The 25094-nt window shown below is 38.6% G+C and overlaps 1 protein-coding gene across 2 annotated transcripts in view; it reads left to right on the forward strand.

Annotated features, from left to right (window-relative positions):
- Positions 1–25094, forward strand: part of HMG20A (high mobility group 20A) — a 70353-nt gene that overhangs the window by 37816 nt on the left and 7443 nt on the right. For both annotated transcript variants that reach the window (XM_017520978.2, XM_017520977.2), the window contains 6 exons: positions 5514–5606; positions 11427–11574; positions 14261–14473; positions 18055–18187; positions 18960–18991; positions 24397–24472. In XM_017520978.2, the coding sequence (XP_017376467.1) occupies positions 5518–5606; positions 11427–11574; positions 14261–14473; positions 18055–18187; positions 18960–18991; positions 24397–24472 (691 nt within the window). In that variant the 5' untranslated portion in view covers positions 5514–5517. The remainder of the gene's footprint in view (positions 1–5513; positions 5607–11426; positions 11575–14260; positions 14474–18054; positions 18188–18959; positions 18992–24396; positions 24473–25094) is intronic.

Consider the following 25094-nt stretch of genomic DNA (forward strand, 5'->3'; position numbering starts at 1 on the left):
GATTACAGGCATGAGCCACCATGCCCAGCCTTTTATTTCCTTTTCTTATCTTACTGGATTAGCTAGTACTTCCAGTACAATGTTGAAAAGCAGTGGTAAGAGGGGACATCCTTGCCTTGTTCCTGATCTTAATAGGAAAGCTTTTAATTTCTTGCCATTAAATATGATGTTAGCTACAGGTTTTTTGTAGAGATTCCTCATCAAAATGAGAAAGTTCCCTTTTCCTACTGTGCTCAAGTTTGTTTTTTTGTTTTGTTTTGTTTTTTTGTTTATGAATGGGTATTGATTTTTGTCAAATGCTTTTTCTGCATCTGTTGATGTGGTCATGTGATGTTTTAGCCAATTTATGCGATGGATTATCTTAATTGAATTGTAAAATATTATAGGAAAAAGTAAAGTTCACTCAGCCAACGCAATTAGCTGCTGATTGACTGAAAAAGTTACTTTACTTCCTTCTATCCAGCTGGATCTCTGATATTGGGAAGTCTACTTGGTTGAACTTCTGGATTTTTGCTTTCAAAGAGATTGCTAGTAAGGCAGTAGAATTTCTAGTTGATGAAATTTTTAGGCAGTATGAAGAAGTTAAAAGAAAACTTTGACTAAAAGCAAAAACAGTTGCGGGGAAAGGTTCTGGAGACTCACTGAGAAGACTTGCCTTACTGAAGAGTCTTTCACAAAAGTTTCTTCCTTCTCTTTCTGCTTAGAGAATTGAAAACATGTCCACACAAAAATTTCTACACAAATATTCATAAGCAGCAACATTCATAATGGCCAAAAAGTAGAAACAACCCAAGTCTATCAACTGATAGGTGGACCAACAAAATGTTCAATAGCCATACAGTATAATATTATTCATCCATAAAAAGGAATAAAATCCCGATACATGGTATAACGTGAACTTTGAAAACTTTATTCTGAGAGTAGCCGGACACAAAAGGCCACATATTGTATGATTCTATTTATATGAAATATCAGAATAGGCACATTTATAAAGACAGAAAGTAGGTGGGCATTATGGCTCACGCCTATATAATCCCAACACTTTGGGAGGCTGAGACAGGAGGATTGCTTGAGTCTAGGAGTTCAAGACAGCCTGGCAACATAGTGAAACCCTATCTCTACAAGGAAATTTAAATATTAGCCAGGTGTGGTAGCACAAGCCTGTGGTCCAGCTACTCAGGAGTGAGGCAGAGCAATCACTTGAGCCAAGCAGTTTGAGACTGCAGTGAGCTATGATTGTGCCACTGCACACCAGCCTGGATGGCAGAGCAGGACCCCATCTCTTAAAAAAAACAGCAACAACAGCAACCAGAAAGTAGATTAGTAGTTGCCCAGGGTTAGGAGGGCTAGGAGGAAGGGAGAATGAGGATTGTCTGCTAAAGGATGTGTTTCTTTTTGGGGTGATGAAAATGTTCTAAAATTGATTATGGTGTTGGTGGCATAGCCTTGTAAATATATTTAAAACCACTGAGTTGTATGCAGTAAAGGGGTGGACTTCATGGTATATTAATTATATCTTCAAAAAAAAAGCAACTTAATATGCTTTTCGGTGTGAGTTGGGCTGAAGAATGTGAGAAGAGGTTGCTGACTGAGTTGGAGGGTTTGGGTGAGTTTGGTTGAAATACCCTAAGAACATGTCAAGTGACTACTAAAAGCGTTGAGGGCCCAGTTGTGATTGGATACCATACATTTATAGTAATACTCTGTTACTTTTTTCCTTCACCATCTTGAGCCAAAACTCAGAGTTGATCTACTTCTGGTGTATAGAAAGTTGTAGTGCAAGGGAATGGAGTGTTGGCAAAAGATTCTTTGCAATGTAGCCATGGAATCTAAGCTGGGCAGAGAAGGGAAAATCAAGGGTCAATGAATAGAGGTTTGTATGGTTAAAGGTCAGTTGTAATAGGAGTAATTCAGAGAGCTGAAGTGACAGGAGATGGTGGTAAGAGATTTTTGGGTATGAGGTTGATATAACCAAGCAACCTGACATTCTAAACGAACCAAAGGTTTTGCATAAAGGCTGTCGTATGGAAAATGAGAGGGCAGAATCCCACCTCTCAATTCTGAGGTATGTGGATGGAAGAGGGGGTGGTGGGAAGGAACGTGCTACATCTCTGTGAAAGGACTTAGGGAAGTGAGGTTAGCGTATGTAAAGTCAGAAAGGACACTTGAAAAGAGCCAATCCCAGAAGCCAGAAGTGCAGATAAGCCTGAGCACCGTCCAACACATTTGGAATAACATAGTCACATTGGTGTGATCATCCCTATTATTAGGAAAGATTGCTAGGACAATCTTACATGAGAACATTTCTTAAGTTAATTTCCTTCGTTCTGGCCATATATTGACCATAGCAATGTTCTGATTATGATCTGGTCTACTAGAGGACTACAGAGAGAGAATGTGTTCACTGGTCAATAAGTACCTAGTATGCTTAATATAATTCTCATTATAATCTTTATAATCATCGTTAAAATATTTTAAATTGGCACCCTTTTATGTATCAGTTTTTTTCAGTGAGTGGTTAGTGTTAGAGGGAATTTGGGGATTTCCAAAGCTCAGGTCCAGACCCTGGTTCAAAGTGTAAGTGGCAAAGTAATGCCATTTTTGTGAGGCTTCCTCGTAGACACCTTCACTGGATAAATCCCCTCTACTAGGAAACATCTGCATGATAGACCTGTTTATATAAAGTGCAGTGAAGAGCCAAACTTGCATATTGGTTTCCCTTTGTACAAATTTCTCTTCTTTCCCCTTCTAGAGCAGCATTCATTACATTTCTTAAGTACTTTGCATAAAATTTCAAAGTTCGGTGTGACTCCCAGACTCGGACATCACTGGGCACAGATGCTGCATGTGAAAGGCTTCTGGCAATCAGTGGCTTGCTTGGTAGCCATGATTCCATTTGAATCACTCCCTCGTGGATCACATGAAACACATTCTCGCAGTATCCCAGACATATTTCTTGGGAATCATTGTATTTTCCACCTTACTGGACTAGTTTAGAGGCCTTTGGATTTCACTGCACTTTTCTTCATTTCCTTCTTTTGTTGATCTTGGCTCCTTAACCTTCCACCCACTTTATTACTCATTTCTTAGGGACCTGACTACTCAATAACACTGAGAAAATATATCTGAAACCATATGGGTTTGAGTACAACAAACTTAAGAGAGGGGAAATAAAAAGGAAAAAATGTGTGTTCTCTGAACTTCCTTTGTTTATATGATCTGTTTATATGTTGTTAAGGTTATGTTATCCAGCTGCCTCCCCACATTTCAGAAATGACTAAAGATATCTGGAAGACACTCTTAACAGGGTCATGTTGGCATAGTGAAAGAAAAGACACTTCATTTGTCCCTCGCCAGATAATATATCTTCTTTTGAGGCATGGGAGCATGCCAAGAGCTTTATATGCTGAATCTCAAGGTTCTTTAAAGGACATTGACTTCTAGGGATACTTTTAAAAAGAAGCCAGTTGACTTTTAGAGATACTTTTAGAAAGAAGCCAGTCAGGACCGGGCAGGGTGGCTCACGCCTGTAATCCTAGCACTTTGGGAGGCTGAAGTGGGCAGATCACTTGAGGCTGGGAGTTCAAGACCAACCTGGCCAATATAGTAAAACCCTGTCTGTGCTAAAAATGCAGAAATTAGCTGGGCATGGTGGCATATACCTGTAATCCCAGCTACGTGGGAGACTGAGGCACAAGAATCACCTGAACCCGGGCGGCATGGGCAACAGATCGAAACTCTGTGTCAAAAAATAGTAATAATAAACCAGTCAAGTGGGTTCCTTTAGGTATATACCTGGCCATTTTAATGTTTGCTCACTGTGGTTAGTCTGTATGATATCTAACAGGCATTATAGTTTTCTTTTGGTGAAATGAACATGGGCAATGGTGTGAGGTGATGTTAGTAGCCCTGAAAGCCCAGACTCTAATCTGGTCTTTATATAATGTGAATTAAAACTTAAGTACACTTGAGTCAGGGTTATTCAGTAAAACATGTAGAATGGAATTTTGTGGTATTTATTAGAGCTGTTCCACTTGTAAACACCTTATGTTGAAGGAACTGAAAAGAGGTAATAAGCATTCCTGCAGTAGAATAAAGTGCTTACTCTGGTTGAGTGAGAAGTTCCTCTCTACCTTGCATGCTTTACCTACTGTTCTGGGTAATGTATGGACAGAGATGTTTTTCCCATCAAGCTATTTATGGAACTTGGCCTGCTAAATAACAGACTTAGAAGTGAGAATAATAAGAATAAGGAATAAAACATCAGTGTTATCTTTTGGAAATGAACTATTCCATTGAACATGGAGAATGTGGTATTCGTGTCGTCAGCATTTTCTTCATATTTCCACCTCTGGAATGATCCTGGCCCTGGTTTGCTGCTGTGCTTCCCTTTTAATTGCGGTTTCACTAGGTCTCCTTAGCAGCAACACCTGAAATAACTGCTGAGGAAGCTCCTAAGTGAATTCTCGTAATTTGCTTCTCAATTCTCACAGTTGATTGAGGCACTCTTTTTCTTGAGTGCTTTGCAGTTCTACATAAGTAGCTGATGTTTGGGGTCACTACTGAATGTTTTGTTTGAATATCCCTTTCATGATGAATGGAAAGCTGCTGCTTTTAGCTCTCTGGGGTGATGCCCTTGGTGGTAGGCCTTGAAAGGCAAAAATTGTTTTTCATAGTGATATGCTAAATGAAATTATTCTCTTTGTCACTTTGTCCTTTTATCCTTTCAGTCTGATAACTTCAGTTCTTGTGATTTGTTTGTTTTCTTCAATTAAGCTTAGCTGTTTCCTGTACTCAGGTGCATGCTATTTCAGCTTTTGGTTATGATGGTATGTGGAGCATATTTCTGACCTGGAAGTGTGGTTTCTTTGACTCAGGACCACATCAGCATGCCTTCCATCCTGTACTTCCTTTGCATATTTCCTTTTGGAGGGCTCAATTTGCCATCATTTAATCTACAGATGATTCATCTGGGACTGAGAACTGGTAATGTTGTAATAACAATACCTTTCTTTATATAATACTCAGTGCACTTACTACCTTAGCCTTTCTCTGTTGATGAAGCACTTTCGTTTTAATCCCTCACAATAACCCTTTGGGTTAAGTCAGCAATCTTGTCTTTGTCTAAGATGGTGAAATTGTAGCTCAGAGAGGTTAAATAACTTGCTCAGAGTGGCAATGCTTCTGAGTTACTCTGCTTAAGTGTCTACAGGAAACGCAGAATGCTTTTGAAGATACTCTGGATAAATAAAAAGGAATTTTCCAAACCACATCCCAGTTGTTAAAACCTAACTTGTTTTCAGTCTGGTCAGTTGATAAGACCAAGGTTAAAAGGCCCATTCACCATACAGTTTAAATTGATGTGCCCAAGTCAAGAAAATAAATATGTAGGTCAGTTTCTATTTTGTTGCTTAAATGATAAAGTTCAGGAAGGCTGGCTCCTAAATTAGTGGAACTTGAACTGGAAGTAATTAAGCCATTAATTTTGTTTTTAAATTCTCTCTTCCTTTCAGAGGGATGGAAAACTTGATGACGAGTTCCACTCTCCCGCCCCTTTTTGCAGATGAAGATGGCTCCAAGGAGAGTAATGATCTGGCTACCACTGGGTAAGCACATGTTTTGGGACTTTGGACCGCTCCATAGGCATCAAAACAAAGCTTCTAACCAAAGAGAGGTCCTAAAGAGGCAGTTTGATATCATAAGAATGGAGGGTGCATTTGTTTCACTTTGTAAAGAGACTGACAGCCATCATAAACCACTTTGTAATCTGTATTCAGTTATCTTGTGCAGTGCTCTGGGTTTTCTGAACTGGTACAACAATATGTGGGATCTAGCAAACATTGGTGACTCCAGTTAAGGCAATTATATAGTCACCATTAAGGAAATACCTGCCGTAAATCTAGCTCTAAAAAAAACAAATGCATTTTCTGTTCAAATTGCCACAGATATTAAAATAGTTTTTTCCTAAAGATCAGATTTTTTTAATATGGTTTTTTATTCCAGATGCTTAGGAACTTTAGCTGACTCCTGTTCCTTTTCCCACTCCACCCCCTTCTCCTTCCATGGAATCTTTGGACAAATATGTAAAGAAATATAGAAAAAGGTTAATAACAGCAGTCCACCTCTTTTCTTGAAAATCTCTGTTCCACTTGGATTTTTATCTTTTCTAGATATTTAGAAAATATTTGCCAAAGAGAAAATGTGTTCACTAATAGATTGAAGTGCTAGCTAATCCCTAAGATAAATTATTTTAATATTCTTTAGGGCTCTTTAAAAAAGAGACTATATTTGCCGGGCACGGTGGCTCAAGCCTGTAATTCCAGCACTTTGGGAGGCCGAGGCAGGTGGATCACGAGGTCAAGAGATCAAGACCATCCTGGTCAACATGGTGAAACCCCGTCTCTACTAAAATACAAAAAATTAGCTGGGCATGGTGGCGTATGCCTGTAATCCCAGCTACCCAGGAGGCTGAGGCAGGAGAATTGCCTGAACCCAGGAGGCGGAGGTTGCGGTGAGCCGAGATCGCGCCATTGCACTCCAGCCTGGGTAACATGAGTGAAACTCCGTCTAAAAAAAAAAAAAAAAAAGAGACTATATTTATAATTCTGTTTCGTTCCCTCACATTTATTTCTCACCTCATTAATATCTGCCTTTTGACCTCACTACTCAGATGAAAATGTTCTCCAAGACTATTTTAAAGGCTGCTTAGTTACTTATTCATTCAATAAAAACTTTCTTAGTGTCTACATGTGCCATTGTTCCAGGCATTAGATACAAAGCACTGATCAAAACAGATAAAAGTCCTAGGCCCTTTAAAGTTTAAATTCTACTGTTGAGTCAGACAATAAACAGGATAAATTTTAAAAAGTGGAGAAAGGGGATAGGAGGGGTTTGGGGATGTAGTTTTAGACAGGATGGCTCAGAGAGTGTTTAATGAGAAAGTGACTTGAATAAAGACCTGAAGGAAATAAGGCAACTAGCATGCAGTTTTCTGTGGAAGATTGTGGGAGCAGTAGGTGCAAAAGTCCTGAGGCAGGAGAGTTTCCATCTTATCAAAACAGCCAGGAGGCCAGTGTGACTAGAGCAGCACATAGCTGCAGGAGAGGCAGTAGAGGACTACATCAGTGCCTCTCAAACATATGAATTGCCTAGAGAGCTGATGAAAATGCAGATTCTGATTTAGCAAATCTGACTTAGGATCAGAGATTCTACATTTCTAACAAGCTTCCAGAGAATGCCAGTTCTGCTGGTATGAGGCCCATACTTTGGGTAAGAAGAGACTAGATCATAGGGTTCAAAATATTATTTACAGATCAAAATAAACGCTTTAACTTTTACTCTGAATGAAGTGGGAAAGCATTGGAGGGTTTCAAGCAAAATGATATGATCTGACTTACTGTTTAATAAGCTCCTTCTGTTGTATTGAGGATAGAGTGAAGGGAGCCGGGGCTGGAACAAGAACACCAGTTAGGAGGCTCTTAAAATAATTCAGGAGACAGATGATGGCCCAAAGAACCATCATCACAAGATGTTTTTGGTGGAATAGTAAGGATAAAAAGCTCATTGGACTGTGTTTCAAAGATAATGGGAATGTGGGGTAGTGAGAAGTATAGAATTTAGATATATTTCGAAGGTATACCAAACATGATTTGCCTGAAAGACCAGGTGAGCAATGTGAGAAGTGAGAAAAAAAGCAGTCAAAGACTACTCAAAGTTTTGACCTAAGCAACTGGAGGGGTGGAGTTGCCATTAGCTTAGATGGGGAAAACCGAACAAGTGTGGGAAGGCATTGTAGGAGCTCAGTTTGGGAAATTTAATTTAGAGATGCTTATTAGATATCTAAGTGGAGATGTCAAATAGGCAGTTTGATATCAGGTCCTGCTATTAGGGGAAGTTTAGGCTAGACAGAGAAAGTTGGGACTTACCAGCATAACTGACCTTTAAAGCCATGAGACTGAATGAGATCACCAGAGAAATGAGCACTCTATAGATGGAAGAAAGAAGAGCTCTAAATCCTGAGCTCTGGGATACACTAGCATTTAAAAGTCAGACAGAGGCCAGGTGCAGTGGCTCACACCTGTAATCCCAGCACTTCAGGAGGCTGAGGTGGGTGGATCACCTGAGGTCAGGAGTTCAGACCAGCCTGGCCAACAGGGTGAAACCCCATCTCTACTAAAAATACAAAAATCAGCCAGGTATGGTGGCATGCACCTACAGTATAATCCCAATGACTCAGGAGGCTGAGACAGGAGAATCGCTTGAACCCAGGAGACGGAGGTTGCAGTCAGCTGTGATCGTGCCACCGCACTCCAGCTTGGGCGACAGAGCAAGACTCCGTCTCAAAAAAAAAAAAGAAAGGCGGACAGAATAGGAAGGGTCAACAGAGTCTAAAGTGAGTTGCTAGAAAGGTAGCAGAAAAGCCAGAGGAGTGAGGGGTCCTGGGACCCAAGTGAGAAAAAAGAAAAGGTATTTCAAGGGAGGGAGAAAGATCAACTGTATCAGATACTTCTGGTACATCAGGTAAGATGGTGGCTGAGGAATGACACTGGATTTAGCATGGGGGTCATTGGTGGCTTTGACAAAACTTATAAGCACTTATCTCTTTGGAGTGGGTTTAAGCGTGGAGAAAAATTGAAGTCAGTAAGTATAAACAAGTTCTTTCCAGGGGTTTTGCTGTGAAGGAAAGGAGAAAAATTGGGACCTTAACTGGAAGTGGAATTTAGTTTTTTTTTCTTTTCATTTAGTTTTGTGTTAAGAGAATTAATATCATACGTATATGCTGATTAGGCCGATCCTATGGAGAGAAAAGAATTGGCATTGCCAGGAAGGGCAGAATTGCTGAAAATCTGCCCCTGAGTAGGCAAGAGGGTGTGAGATCAAGGGTGCAAATAGAAGAGTTGTTGTCTTTAGCTAGGAACATGGATAGTTTATTCATGGTAACAAAAGATCTCCTTTTTTTTCTAGTCTTCATCCAACTTGTCATCAAGAAGGCATGTGATGCTTTTGGCCATTCCTGTCCACTTGTCAGGGATTCATGGGATTGTGAATCCCCATGTGAATTCCCAAGTGATTCCTCTCCACTTAAGTCAGGGATTCATAGGATTGCTACTCTTTCCCAAACCTAGTTCTCTTATTTTACTGAAATAAGAATGTACAAGAATTAATAACTTAAAAACTGATGGCACAGTTGAAATGAGAATGACAGTGAAAGAACAAGTTGCCTAACACATCCAAAATGATTGAAATACTTAGGAAACAGCACTGCAGAGATCACACTGGATCTCGATGGTACCTCTTTTCAGAGAAAATGATTGGCATTGATTTCATAGCTTCTTTTACTTACTCTTTTTTAGGATCTCAAAAATATAGGAACCTCCTGCTAAAATTATCTATTATGTTTCCTAGAAAGGGTCAGAAAAGTATAATTTCTTTCATTCCCAGGACAGTCTGCTTCCTGTTTTCATCTATTTCTCAGTCCACTGTAATCTAGGATTTATTTTCCTAATTCCACTAAAACTATACTTCCTAAAATTGCCAGTGACCTTCAGGTCTTCAAATTTAGCAGATGCTTTTTGGCCTGTCTTATTTAACATCTGCAGATTTTTACTTGATTAGCTACTACCCTTCTCAAAAGTCTTCCTGCCTTGGCCTCTGCAATAGTCTTCTCTCCAGGTCTCTTAATGTCTTCTCAATCTCCTTTCTTAGTTTTTCTACCTTACTCCTATAATGATACTGCTTCAGCCAAGTTCTATCCTGACTTCCTTCTTCTCACTGTCTTTCTGGAGAGTATCTAGCACTGCCCATTATTTCCATCTTTATACCCTTTTGTTCCACTTCTGTTCTCCTGGGGCATGTTTCCAGTTGTCTGTGGGACATTTCTACTTAATTATGCTACAGGTGTTTCAAATTTATCATTTTCTTTTCTGTCTGTCCTCACACACACACCCCCACCCACACACACACACCCTGTTCTTGCCTTGGTTAATATTAACTACATAGCCATCAAGTGGAAAGCCTCAGAATTACCTTTCACTCATCTTTTCCCTCACTATTACTGTCAGTCAGTCATTAAGTTCTCTTAATTCTACCTTTTTTTTTTTTTTTTTTTTTGAGACAGAGTCTCACTCTGTCACCCAGGCTGGAGTACAGTGGTACAATCTCCATTCGCTGCAACCTCCACCTCCCAGGTTCAAGCAATTCTGCCTCAGCCTCTCAAGTAGCTCCAGACCTCAGGCACATGCCATCATGCCCAGCTAATTTTTGTATTTTTAGTATAGACGGGGTTTCACCATGTTGGCCAGGCTGGTCTGAAACTCCTGAACTCAAGTGATTCACCCGCCTTGGCCTCCCAAAGTGCTGGGATTATAGGCATGAGGCACCATACCTAGCCATTCTGTCTCTTAAGTATCTCTTAGCTTCCCTTCTGCTCAGATTCCTGCCTGCCTTTGTCTCTCACTTAAGATTAAGTGAGAGATTGCAGTTCATACTTTCTACCATACCTCTATGCTACTTTTTACAAGCCTTTATTCTGGTACTTATATTGCATTGTAATTATTCCCTATAACACTATGGGGTGTGTATTCTTTCAGAATAATGACTAAATATTACTCTATTACCCATCTTTCTACCACTCTTGCCTTCCCAACCCCTCCCCCAATCAAAAAACAAAAACAAAAATACTAGCACATGATGTTACCTTTTCTTCTGTTCCTTTGTTCACATGTAATAAGGTAAGTCTGTCTAAGACCCTACCATCATCTGTACCTTCTTGTGTTCACTCTTCAGAAGGGTGAGATCTGGTTTGTTAACTCATCTGGAACATAGTGGGAGCAGGAAATAAGTACATCTATCTGATTTATTAACATGTATGCCTAAACCTACTGAACTTAATAACATTGTTCTTAGATGACCTGATTGTTAGTAAATGCTATAATCTAAGAAGAAATAGCCAATGAAATGTACCATTAAGAGATTTTTCTTACACCCTTCAAGAACTCTTTTGTGATAGTTGGCAAACTGCCTCTACAACTCCCATTCCCATTCACTTTTTTCATTAATAGTGTTTTCCCTTTACCTTGGAGATACACGAAAGGTAGCATGTAAAAGTCAGATTCTATTGCATGTTCAGAACTAAAACATGAAGTCACACCACTGCACTGTTGAGGGGTGACCATCTTTTCGGAAAAAGATTGTAGTTGTTTTTGGTAGGAGATGTCTTCATGGAACTGACCTGGTTTAATCAAGGACTGCAACCAGTTTTTTAAAACACTCTGTAACTTCTGTGAAGACATTGTTTACATTTATACAGATTATTGGGAGAATTAACTCAAGGACTGGCATGTGCTTTGGCTGGCAGGAAAATTTGTCTAGAACCTTGGTAAATAGGTGGAGTTTTTGTGTTGTTGATACTTCTGTCTGTTATTCAGGTTAAACCACCCAGATGTTCCATACAGTAGTGGTGCCACATCATCCACCAACAATCCAGAATTTGTGGAGGATCTCTCCCAAGGTCAGTTGCTTCCAAGTGAGTCTTCAAATGCAGCAGAAGGCAGTGAACAGAGGCATGAAGATGAGGTAAGCTGAAGTATCTCCTTCTGTTCTATCTTCTGAAACTTCTGAAGAAGCAGTCACAAGGAAGCTATGTTGATCAAGGTGCTCATCATCTGACCTTCTTACATTCTTAGGCTGATACCTGCAAAATCTTCTGTTTTCTATTTCTTGTTTTATACAGAACCATATGAACGATTTTAGTGACACAGACAGGTAGATTCTTTTTTCCCTGTTCCCTAAGAAATTTATACCTACCTCATATTAGGTGATCAACAAGTACTTGTTGAGTGAGTGAATTATTTAACCATTACTAAGTAATTAACGAGAAGTGTACGTGCACTTGCTTAAGGCCACACTCTGCTTACCAAGTCCTGCTGCATGGAGTCCTCTGTGCCCAAAAGATTCATACTACTTACCAAGTCCTTCACCCTCCCATGGTACCTTTCCCTACCCCACACAAAGGTATATAAGCCAGGGCAGTCATGTCCTGGTTAGACTTTCAGTGTTTCTTGCAAATAACTGATTACATTATCAGTGTTTTAAAACGCTCTTTTTTTTTTTTTTTTTTTTTAGCCAAAAAGAGTACCACTATTGATTTTTTTCTTGTTTCTTATTTTTAAAAAGCTGGCTGGGCTCGTGGTTTATGCCTGTAATCCTAACACTTTAAGAGGCCGAAGCGGGCAGATCACCTGAGGTCAGGAGTTCAAGACAAGCCTGGCCAACATGGTGAAACCCCGTCTCTACTAAAAAATACAAAAATTAGCCAGGTGTAGTGGCGCACACCTGTAATTCCAGCTACTTGGGAGGCTGAGGCAGGAGAATCTGTTGAACCTAGGAGGCAGAGGTTGCAGTGAGCTGAGATCACACCACTACACTCTAGCCTGTACTACACTCTTCCTCTGTAGAGCAAGACTTCGTCTCAAAAAAAAAAGCAGCTAATTTTTTCATCTATCCTGTTGGCATTTTAAAAGATGATAATGAATGCTTAAAGCTTCTTAAATATCTTAAAATCCAAATAACTTTTTTTTTTTTTTGAGGTGGAGTCTTACTCTGTTGCCCAGGCTAGAGTGCAATGGCATGATTTCAGCTCGCTTGCAACCTCCACCTCCCAGGTTCAAGCTTTTCTCTTGCCTCAGCTTCCCAAGTAGCTGGGATTATAGGTGCATGCCATCATGCCCAGGGCAATTTTTATATTTTTTAATGGAGATGGGGTTTCCCCATGTTGGTCAGGCTGGTCTTGAACTCCTGACCTCAAGTGATACACCTGCCTTGGCCCTCCAAAGTGCTGGGATTACAGGTGTGAGCCACCATGCCCAGTCCACAGTAGCTTCAATGTAACTAGGTTTTTTTTTGTTTTGTTTTTTTGTTTTTAAACTAATACCAAATACATCATTTGCCCAATGGTGAATTATCATACATTTTATATGTATTTGGAGGAGTTGAGTACTACAATTAGTATTTAGACGTTTTTGTCCCTGTTTATTTATTTTTCTCTTGACAGAAATAAGAATTCTTGTATCCATAAAACATTAACTGATAGGGCTGTATGTATTTGTAAAATTAGAAAGTAAAAATATGATGTACCTTAAATATTATTGAAAGGGCCCAAGAAAAAAGGCTGTGGTGAGGCATCAGTGTACCTCAGTCCTTTTTGTTTCTTTAGTTTTTTTCAGAGATGATTCAGTCTTTTGATTTAACTGGTAACTCAACATACAAAGACCTCTAACTATAAAATGTACATCTAGGCCAGGCGCAGTGGCTCACGCCTATAATCCCAGCACTTTGGGAGGCTGAGGCAAGTGGACCACCTAAGGTCAGGAGTTCAAGACCAGCCTGACCAACATGGCAAAACCCCATCTCTTCTAAAAATACAAAAATTAGCTGAATGTGGTGGTGCATGCCTGTAATCCCAGCTACTTGGGAGGCTGAGGCAGGAGAATCACTTGAACCTGGGAGGCAGAGATTGCAGTGAGCTGAGCTTGCGCCATTACACTCCAGCCTGGGTGACAAGTGAAACTCTATCTCAAAAAAAATTAAAATAAAATATACGTCTAAAGGAACAAATTGTCAAGCCAAAGACCTAGTCTTCATTTTGGATATATTACTGAAATTTTTCTGAGACAGATATTAATTTAATATTCCATATGCTATCTGCTATAGTAAATAAACCAGCCTTTGAAAGTTATCAATGAGCAACTGCCTTCGTGAGTTATTTTTAATCTCTGCTACAACTTGTCTCTTCCTTTGCATGGTGCATGTGACACCATCTTACTTGGATCTGCTGACAACGTCTGCCTCCCTGCCACAGTGCTGCATGTGCTGTTGTATTTCCCATTTGGATACTCTCCTGTCAGGAATCAGGACCTGACAGTTGTCTGTGGGACAGTCATATCCATGTGAAGGTCAAAGTTGAGTGATCATGGCACCTCTTATTCCCATATGTTGAGATTAGCATAAAATTGGCCCTTTAGTGCAACATTTTGTAGTGTACATAAAAGAGTTTGCAAGTGAAACATCTGGAGTTGCTCAAAAACTGCATTGCTGTCATTTGTATAGTACCTACAACGACTATGGAGAGCTTTGAATATCCAGGGCCAAATTGCAACTCTTAATCCTGTTTTGTTTGTTGTTGTTTATTTTTGTTGTTGTTGGGTATTTGGGAGGTGGTGGTTATTTGGTTTTTGGTTTTTTATTTTGTTTTGTTTTGTAGCAAAGAAGTAAACGAGGAGGCTGGTCCAAAGGAAGAAAGAGGAAGAAACCTCTTCGAGACAGCAATGCACCCAAATCCCCCCTTACAGGATATGTTCGGTTCATGAATGAGCGTCGAGAACAGCTTCGAGCAAAGAGACCAGAAGTCCCATTTCCAGAAATCACAAGGATGTTAGGCAATGAATGGAGTAAACTGCCTCCTGAGGAAAAACAGGTACTTGTTCTTATTCCTGACCTTTTGTTTGGTTTCTGTTATATCTCAGAAATAACTTCTATAAGAAAAGCAAAGAGGATGGACAGTTGATTCTGCAATTTTGTCACAGTGCCTGGGAGACCAGAATAACAGGGTCCATCATAGCAATTTTCTCTAGCTTAGTGATTTTTAAACTATTTGCTAGAAAGGTATGAGCAGGAAAGGAGTCTAGGACTCCCCTCAACCAAAGCAGCACACTTTTTATACACTGAGTTCACATAAGATTTTTTTAAGTGGTTCAATATTAAGAAATTAAGGAATCTATCAATAAAATGTATTCCATTGAGTTAAATGAAGTCTTGAATTAAATGAGAAAAAGTTACTTGACCAATTTCTGCGGTTCACATAAGATTTTTAAGAAAAAAATGTAACTGCTTTAATGCATTTTTTTAATTGGCATTCTGGCAAATTCACCTACTATGGAAAATAAAGCAAGAACGACTTGAATTCTTTCTCCTCTACGACAGAAACTAACCTGATTGCCAAACTGAAATGAATCCATTTGTTAGAGAGATTTGAGGGGAATTAAGGACAAGATAGCCATGAGCTGGTTGGAATACCATTAAAGCAGAGTAATGGTCATGACTGTGGGAGTTGCTGTGGGTTAAAAGTTCCCAGCATTCCCAGCATCTGAAAGATATCTATATTTCTTTTATGTCTTAAACTCTTTTATGACTTACACTTTTTCAAAGGATTCCAGACACTAAGACCAAATTGAAAAATACTCTCCTGGGAATTAATTGAATTCAGAAATTTTCAAAGAGATCAGATTAAGTTGCAACTTGAAGCTCTGTGTTTGTGGTTGCAAGCTAGTAAAAGCAGTGTATGTCATCCACTGTTTTGGCGCCACTATAGAGAAGGATAGTGTGCTGTACATACTGTGTTATTCTTTTCTTTTTTCTTTTGCTTTATTAATAAATGCATGCTCATTATTTAGATTCTTTTCAGAAAATAGAGAAGTATATAAACAAAAATGCAAAAACAACAGTGGTTATCTTGTGGGATAACCACTATTACATAGGACAAAGGTTTTGTGTTTTTGTTTTTTTTTTTAATTTTTTATTTGGAAATAATTCTAAATGTACAAAAAGTTACAAAAACATAAAAATAGTACAAAGAACATCCAAACGCTCTTTGCCCAGATTCATGTGTTAACACATTTTATTCCATTTCTCCATTTGCATATGCACTTACAATATGCTGAGTCTTTCTTATACTTTTGCATGCTCAGTCTTTCACATACATACACACACACACATGCATGTGTGCATCCAGACACACACAAAATTTTGTTTTAGTCATGTGAGGATAAATTATATACATTGTAGCCCTTTACCCACATAATATTTCACTGTGTATTTCTAAGAATATTTTCTTACGTAACCATAGTATAGTTATGAATTTAATAATTTTGTATTAGCAATACTTTATCATCCATATGTTGGCCTAATGTCATTTCTTTATAACATTTTTTCCTTTCAGTACAGATTCCAGTCTAGGTTTTGTGTTTAGTAATCTAGTCTCTTTAGCTTAAACTGGGATGTTTCCAGTCTTTATCTTTTATAACACTGATTTTTTTTTAAATACAATTCCCTTCTGCTTTCCTCACTTCTTTTACTTTTAACAGAACATTGCTCATTGTGTACGTTTCAGATGTTTCCTTGTGATTAGATTAAGGTCATGCATTCTTGGTAGGATTACTTGCATAGGTAGTAGTGTGTACCCAGTATATCACATGTGCAGGTACACAGTGTTCTTTTGCTTCTCATTGGTAATGTTAATTTTGCTTACCTGGTATATTATTTAAATTCTTTTGTCATTAATAAGTAGTCTAGGGGGAGAAAATTTAAGACATACAAATAGCCTGTTCTACATCAACATTTTCCCCTAGATTCAGCGTCCATTGATTATTTTTGCCTGATTTAATCTTTATTATTATGGTTACAATGTGATGATTTTTCCAACTCCAGCACTCTCTTCATGTTTACCAGTTAGCCTTCAGCATTCTAATCTTAAGCAAGATCTCAGCTTACGGCAACCTTGACCTCCTGGGCTGAAGCAGCCCTCCCACCTCAGCCTCCTAGTAGTAGCACATGTTACCGAACCTGGCTAATTATTTTATATTTTGTAGAGACAGTGTCTCATTTTGTTGCCCAGGCTGGACTCAGACATCTGGGGTCAAGCAGTCCTCCTCTTGCCTCAGCCTGCCAACATCCTGTGATTACAGATATAAGCCACCATGCCCAACCTCTACCCCCATTTATTTATTTGCTTGTTGGTTGGTTGGTTGATTGGTTGGTTGGTTGGTTTTTTAGATGGAGTCTTGCTCTGTCGCCCAAGCTGCAGTTCAGTGGTGCTATTTTGGCTCACTATAACCTCTGCCTCCCAGGATCAAGTGATTCTCTAGCCTCAGCTTCCCAAGTGGATGGGACTATAGGCACACGCCACCACGCCCAGCTAATTTTTGTATTTTCAGTAGAGATGGGGTTTCAGTATGTTGGCCAGGCTGGGCATGAACTCCCGACCTCAGATGATCCACCTGCCTCAGCCTCCCAAAGTGTTGGGATTACAGGCGTGAGCCACCACACTTGGCCCCACCCCCATTTATTGTATTTCTGTGTTACCTATTATTATTGGCATGGTAACAAATCACTGGTATTATGTCTATTATAAATCATAATAATAGTATGAATTTTTTCTACTAGTTTATAATTTATTACTGTACTTAATTATTTTGGTGCCTGAATTGTACCAGATTTGGCCAGTTGGGTATCCCCTACATCTGGCTCTTATGTGGGACAAGGTGTTTCACGTAATTTCTGAGTCTGTTTTCTGTTCATTTAGAAGCTGTATTTTTATACTTTCTTATACTTTTTTTTGATGAATGAAAAGGGCAAGGCATTGAACAAAATAATCCTGGTAGATCAATGAACTTTGTCTAAATAATTGATAGCACAAAGCAATCAAAGCATATAGATATAGGTTCTCTCAGAGTAGTCCATTTTTAGGTCCATAGGATGAGGTCATTCTTTTTATGTTCTTTATGTCTCCCAGCTTCAGTGCTCCAATCTTCTGGCTCTTAAAGGGCCAACTGATATATGACATCATCCCCTCAAAATGGGCTGGAGACAGTGAAACAAAGTCATATTCTGTTCCTTCCCCTGGGAAGACTTAAGTGTGCCTATGTGGTATGCAGATCTCAGGAGGACACTAGTGGCCATGTACTTCTGTCTGTAGGGTTAGAAGAATAACTCTAATCATCTTCATGAATTTTTTATAAGAATGATCTCAATAGAACTTGTCTTCATTAAGTTAGAAAAGGCAATAAATAGTCTAAAAACTCATAATGACCTATTTCTTTTATAATTGAGAGGTTATATTCTATTCATACAACTCTTGTTTTTCTGATTCTTTTTTAAGTTATATTCGCTATACTCTTTTCTTTCCATGTTCTAATTGTCCTGGTTTCTTCAAATAGGTAATTTAATTTTATTTAAATAAGATCTCATTTTCTTGAAAATAATTGTGCATTTCTTTCCTAGCGCTACCTTGATGAAGCAGACAGAGATAAGGAGCGTTACATGAAGGAACTGGAGCAGTATCAGAAAACTGAGGCCTACAAGGTCTTCAGCAGGAAAACCCAGGACCGTCAGAAAGGCAAATCTCATAGGCAAGGTATTAGGACCAGAATCAGATGTACCTGTAGTTTGTTGTGGGTGATGGAGTGTCATAAAGTCAACTGTTAAGAGTGGTAGCTATAAAAGATGTGTTTCTGTTGTCTCTCTACTATCCAGTATTCACTTACAAGCATTATCTTGGAATTTTATTAAAATCACATTGCTCTCTTCTGTGATACTTAGCAATAAATAAATAAATAAATAAATAAATAAATAAATAAAATCACATTGGTCTCATTTAGAAATTTCAGCTGGGTTTTTGTATCTGTTATCAATGATTTTGGCTTGTCCTCCAAGATCCCTGTTAGTTGCCTGCCCTGCCCTTCTTTTCCTGATTCCCAGTTTAGGTATTTCTCTGCCTATAAGCAAGTATGTCTACGAAATTATATTTTTTGAAGCACTATCCACAACTAGCCTTTTTTTCCTTAGCCATTGCGTCTTCTGTATACTTGGACATCTAGCCTGCTAAAATTATAGATGTTCTGCAGGTAGTCTTTGGTGTGTGTCTTCTGTCCACTCTTCCACCCATTTCTCCTCAAAGTTAAGAACTGTGTCTGCTGTTTCTTTTATGCCTAATTATTTATTCTGTAGGTATGGGGTTCCCTTATTTTTGTTGGCTGACTGATTAATAAAGCCTTAAGGAAAAATATCATATGTTATGAGAATCTACATATACCAGCAGGTTTTATAGTTTGGCACAGTCATATACTCGGGTTTTGTTATTGCTTTCTTTTTAAATTTAATATTCTCTTATTCTTTCGTATTTTTAGATGCAGCCCGGCAGGCCACTCATGATCATGAGGTAATTACCCATCTGTCTACATAGTGCATATATATATATATATATATATATATATATATATATTGCTTTTTGAAATGCTGTTGGATTTTTTTTCTGAATGAATGGCAGAGTATTTCCTATCCCATAATTCAGATTAAATGAGATGCTTTAGGTCGGGGGTTCTTAGCATATGGCAGACACTTTGTGTGTCTGTTATTGAACTGTAGCCCCTAACCACTATCCTTTCCTGTGGTCCAAGAATTTTATTGGCTTTAAATGCCAAAGGTGGCTGGAATTTGGAATGAGGTATAGCAATGAAGGCTAGCTGAAAGCTATAACTTGACCATAGTTTATCATCACCAAATACCTTAATCTGACTCTCAAAAGTTATTATTTAAAGAATCCAGCATTTGGTTAGAATGAACTGTTCAAGTACGGTGTCGAAGAGCACAGGTGACAGTATCTCAGTTCTTAACAACCCCTTTTCTGTTCCCTCACTTCACTAGCACGTGTTTGTATACTGGCCTCTCTCCTCCCACTTGGTTCAGCCCCATTGATAGGATTTAGGCCGATGTTTCTGTGCATGTATGTGTGTGTTACTTCAAATTCTGTTTTCTCCTTCAAACTTTTCTCGTTTCCTCCAACTTCTTTAACTCTCATGGCTCTCTTTACTTCTCTTACATGCTTAGCTGATCTAACCTAGGGGTTTTGAGGTAATTCGAGGACACACACTCCTTGGCTGTAATCTCTGTGACATGTACAGTCTAGTTTCCGTCTTTATATCCAACCCCATACCACCTAGCATGATACCCTTGCCTGGAGAAGGTATTTTGTATATAATTATTTTTGTACAAGAATCTATTCAAAGTTGACCTAAAATAACTGGGAATTTGAACAAAAATAATTTTTTACATGTATTTGGTTTTTACTAAATCAAGGAAATGTTGGTTACCTTAAAACATAAAGAAAAGATTCAGATTCACAGGTCAAATAAATGTTATTACCATCCATGAATTATAAAGTGAGAAGATAGTAAATATTTGCATTTTATTCTTCAGATAAATCCTATATAAATGTAATTATATATGACATTCTATGTTCTAATTAGCATAAAACGTTACAGTTTTATTTTGCTGGAGAAACTTTGTATGTGTTCTTTGTATTTTAAATCATAATACTGCAAACTTTTCATATTAGCAGACATTTGTATAATTACTTCTCTCTTTTTCTGTCTGTGTGCCAGCTATCAATATAATGAAATTTCCATACTTCTTTTTTTCCTCTATTTTATTCCTTCTCTATCCTTAAACAGTTACCAAAGAGAATTTGGACAGTAATCTGAAACATTAGATCTCACATTTTCTAGTCAGTCATCTGAATAGATGTCAATCATCTGACTCACTTCATCACTATGAGTTTTGCTGACCAAACTATATGTAGCATTTTTGTCTTTGGTAAACTTGATAGTTGCAGTCAGAGAAGATGTAGATTTAGTCAGCATCACAGAACCTGCTACTGATGATTTGAGAAGTGAAGATACATTATGATATGACTTTCTGTAATTTGATATTAATTTCTATGATTTGTGAAAAGAAGTGAGTCTCTGTGTATTTCCCTGTTACAGGATTAGACACGTTAAGCCAAACCAAAAAAGGAGTAAGTAGATGGAGAGCCGGCAGTTGCTTCTTAAAAGGTTATACAGTAGGTTCTGTAAATCTGTGTATGTGTATGCCCACAGGAGGCTAAAGCTCCTTTAGTAAGATTGTTGACCCAATTAATGTCCCTTACTTTATCAATTTTTATTTTTCACTGAATAATAGGTTTCCTAAATTAGTTAATTTTAGAACAATTGCAATATAAAAGAACTGATTTGAAAGTTTTAGAACTGTTTTTAAACACTGTTACCCAGTAATTTTCTTGCATATAACTTCCTAGTATAGTAAGAGTTCAGAGAAATAGAAAGCACTATGCGGGAAAAGCAGCCACAGGGGGAGCCCATGGAAAGGAGTAATTGAAGCAGGACTTAAAGATGACCTAGGTTTTGTGGGGACCTTCGGGTGGATAAAAGCGCTCGAGCAGAGGTATGAGTAAGTTTTTAATAAAAGAGCAAATATCTGACAGTGTCTAAAGACCAAAGATCCTAAATACATACTGATTTCCCTTTACTTATCCTATGAGGAGTAAAACACGGAGATCTCAGTGATCCTCTCAACGGACCACCTCATTTTGCCAGTGAGGAAAGTTACTTGCCTAAAACAGTATGTAGAATGGAAAGAAATGCCCAGAATCCCTTATGGAATTAAACTGGAGGCAGGACTGTGACTGAAACCCAGGCCTTCTCTGTCACAGTCTAGCATTCTTGGCAGCACAATGCCATGCTACATAGCATAAACTTCACAGTGTTGAAAGTAAAAATCGGCCTGGTTGCCCAAGATGTCAGCAAAATTTGTTGCCAGTTAAGTAAAAAACTATTTGGTTTGTGTATAGTGAAGAAACCTATTGTATTCCTAAATGAAACTTGGATCCCTAAGTCACTGTTACCAAGGCAGGTACTGGAGAGGGCATATTAGCACTAAAGAAATGCTGACCAGAAAGCCATTCTGACAGCAGTGGGGCACTTCAGGCCAGTACACAATCTTAAGAGCATTTCCCAAAGTAAAAGGCTCTTGAGAGAAGCACATATCACACCCTTTGAAATTCTGGCCCTGATCCTAGATCACAGCAAAATAGGTTCAGTTCAAAAAGGCCTCTTTTCTCTTAACCTCCACTCAATATATAAAATGGAAAACCAATGTGAAGAATATTCTTGCTCCTCTCAAATCAAAAGCCAGCCCTCTAGACCCAAGAGTTAGCTGGTATTACTCTCAAGAAAGTGCCTGTATCTCATGTGAAAACGAAGATAGAAACAATAATTTTGTTTCTCCTTTAATTTATGAGAAATGACAAAATGACACTCAGCCTGAACAAATTAGACCTTTTCGGTGAAGAGGTAATCAAATCCTTATGATTTTAATCCCTTGAGCTATCCTTGGAGCAGCTTAAGTACATCCAAGCCCCCAGGAGGATCCTCTCCATGCCGAGAAATGTGCTCAGTAATGGAAGAGCGCTGATGGTTTTTATTACCACTCTTCCATTAAGTAGAATTTCTCTGCTACCTTTCAGAGACTGAACAGTTTCTTTTAATTGCTTTAATGTTTCTTACTTTGCGCTCTGAGAATCTGTACCAAGGGGCAGTATGTTATTGCACCTATGTGATGCTGTCCTCTGCCCTTATGTAATTAGCTTGGTTTGGACTGCTCTGGCAAAGAAGAGAAAAGATTTACGAGTCTGAAGAGAGTCAAGACCTTGGAGAGGGATCTTTGTACCATGGTAATGGGAGCCAAGCATCTCCACTTACCCATCTGACTGGCAGATATTGAGACGTATAGCTAGGTAACTGATCTCATGTAACTGCAGTTAAGCTGGAGACTGAATAAGATAGGATGATAATGCCCTAAGTTTTTATGCTAAGTCATCTGTGGACTTACGTTTGGATCTGTTATGCCTTGTGCATGTTGGGATTATGTATCATAGGTTTTGTTTTCCTACAGCAGCCCAGTAACAGTTAAAGCATATGGGAAGCCAGCAGATTTGAGAGAAAGCCACTGTGAAATATGGCTGAGATCCCTGCTGGATGGAACCAGCCTTTCTTGTTCAAACATTAGTTCCCATTGAAATCCCCTAGGAACTGGCTCGAGGTAGAGCTTTGCATGTTGAAACCTGGGACTTTCGCCTGATAGTTTTGTTGTTTATTTTCAAATTGTTCTGGGAAACTTTTCTTTCATTAGGAAGAAAAATATAAAGTAGAAATTAAGTGCTCTGAAATGACATAATTTTTCAGAGTCCATCTTAAGTGTCTTTCTTGTTCAGCTACCATTGGCAGGTGGTTCACACAGCCTAGCCCCCTTACTAGGCAGCTACCATTATGAATACAGGAGCTCGTTCAGGTGTCAGAATTCCCTCTTCAGCTGTAAACTGCTTAGCTTTTCTACTGGGCACCAAGTCATTTTTGTGTTCAAAGATTTAAAAAACTAGTGGAGGTCGGGTGCAGTGGGTCAAGCCTGTATTCCCAGCACTTTGGGAGGCTAAGGCAGGTGGATCATCTCAGGTCAAGAGTTCAAGACCGGCCTGGCCAACATGGTGAAATCCGTCTCTACTAAAAAATACAAAAAAATTAGCTGGACATGGTGGTGGGCACCTGTAATCCCAGCAACTCAGGAGGCTGAGGCAGGAGCATTGCTTGAACCTGGGAGGCAGAGGTTGCAGTGAGCCAAGATTGCACCACTGAACTCCAGCATCAGCAACAGAGAGAGACTCTGTCTCAAAAAAGAAAAAAGAAAAGAAAACTAGTGATGACAAGAGTAGGAAAGATACCTTCTATCTAGCTTTAAACAATTGTTTATAGGAATGAAATCTAGGTATTATATTTACATGTTTTTCATGTTATAAAGGTCTTGGGCTCTTCTTAAGATTTCACTAACAGTTTCTTCAGTTCTCACTTTCTGCCATTTTACTACCTTCGTTATGGAAAATTTTGAACATTATGCCAAGACACTTAAAATTAATATTCACAATGCTTTCAACTTCAAATGCATTGTAGAATTGACAGCCAAAGCATCTTGAATTATCGACTTTATTCTTAAGGATCATTGTGGAATATATTTTGCAGTGGTCTCATGAGACTTTTTAATTTTTAATGGCTTATTGGTGAATTAATTTTAGCCTTTGTTATTTTGTAGCTCACATAATCCTTTGCTTTCTAGTATTTGGAGCTTGGCTTTTTTCTGATTTCTTGGTCTTGTATGTTTGTTTGTTTATTTTTCCTGAGTCTAAAGAAAATGTAGAAGACCCCAAAGATAGGCTGCCTCTCATTAGTAAATAGAAGTACCAATCGAATATCATATTTATTTTTCATGGCAGGCAGATTTCTGCTTAAAATTCTTATTGTCCACTCTGCAAATTTATATTATGTAATCTTAGGGAGCATTTTACATGCATAACTAAAAAAAGTGACTGGGAAAAAAACTACTCTTTCTCAGTTCCCACTGCAGTCACTTTCACAACTGTATACTGTTGACTATTCAAAGCATAAGGCTAAGAAATGGCTTCAAATTCTCCATTAGGGAAATTTGTGTAAGTTTTTTTTTTAAGGTTTCTGATTGCACAGTAGTTGTACACCTGAGAGAAGTGAATACTTCACCTGCTTAAGCTCTATGAAAGTTGGATTCCAGTGAAAAGGTGAATACATTTCCCTCACAGACTCACCTAGACTGATTCCTGCTCACCCTACTCTTTCTTTAAAGAAGACATGATCATTACATCTTCAGGCACTATTATTTAATTTAGCTTCATTAAGAATTAACTGTTTTGTTTCTCTTGATTCACAGAAAGAAACAGAGGTGAAGGAACGGTCTGTTTTTGACATCCCTATATTTACAGAGGAATTCTTGAACCATAGCAAAGGTAATTACTGAAGTTTCTTTCCGTGTTTCTCAGAGCTTTGACAGGGGGTTTAGTTCTCAGAAGGAATTCATTGCTTAAAAGCAATGGTAGTGATATCCCTCCTTAGGACTAGTCTAGAAGAAGAAGAACTGCCTCTCTTTCATTCAGTGGTAAAGGTAGCTACTCAAAGACCAGTGAAGGAAAGCTAGGCCATTGTTGTCAAACCTTCTTTGGTCTCTGGATCAAAGGAAATAAATGCAATCACAGATTCATTTATTTTCAGACTCTTAGCCTGGAACCCTTTGTACAAACAAAAACTTACATGGGAGTCCAAAATATAAAATGAGAGCAATTCTGATCCCACTGTAGTGAAGACTGGAACCCACAGCTGTGGTTGGCCAGTCTCCCAGGATCCCCCTGCAAAACCCCTCAGGCTTCTCATTGTACAATTTTATAAAGCAAAAACTAACAAAAAAAATACTGGGAATTGAAACTGTTGCAGTCTTATATATGGAATATGACTAGCTTTAAGAATTAAAATAGCTCTGGGGAGCCACGCGTTTCATTGCTGAAATTGCTATCTGGAATGCCGTAATGAGAATAGGGAGATGAGGTGGGGTAGCCAAATTAGAGGCAGCTAAGC

This window comes from Cebus imitator, unplaced genomic scaffold (genome assembly GCF_001604975.1).
Source record: "Cebus imitator isolate Cc_AM_T3 unplaced genomic scaffold, Cebus_imitator-1.0 Scaffold926, whole genome shotgun sequence".
NCBI lineage: Eukaryota > Metazoa > Chordata > Mammalia > Primates > Cebidae > Cebus > Cebus imitator.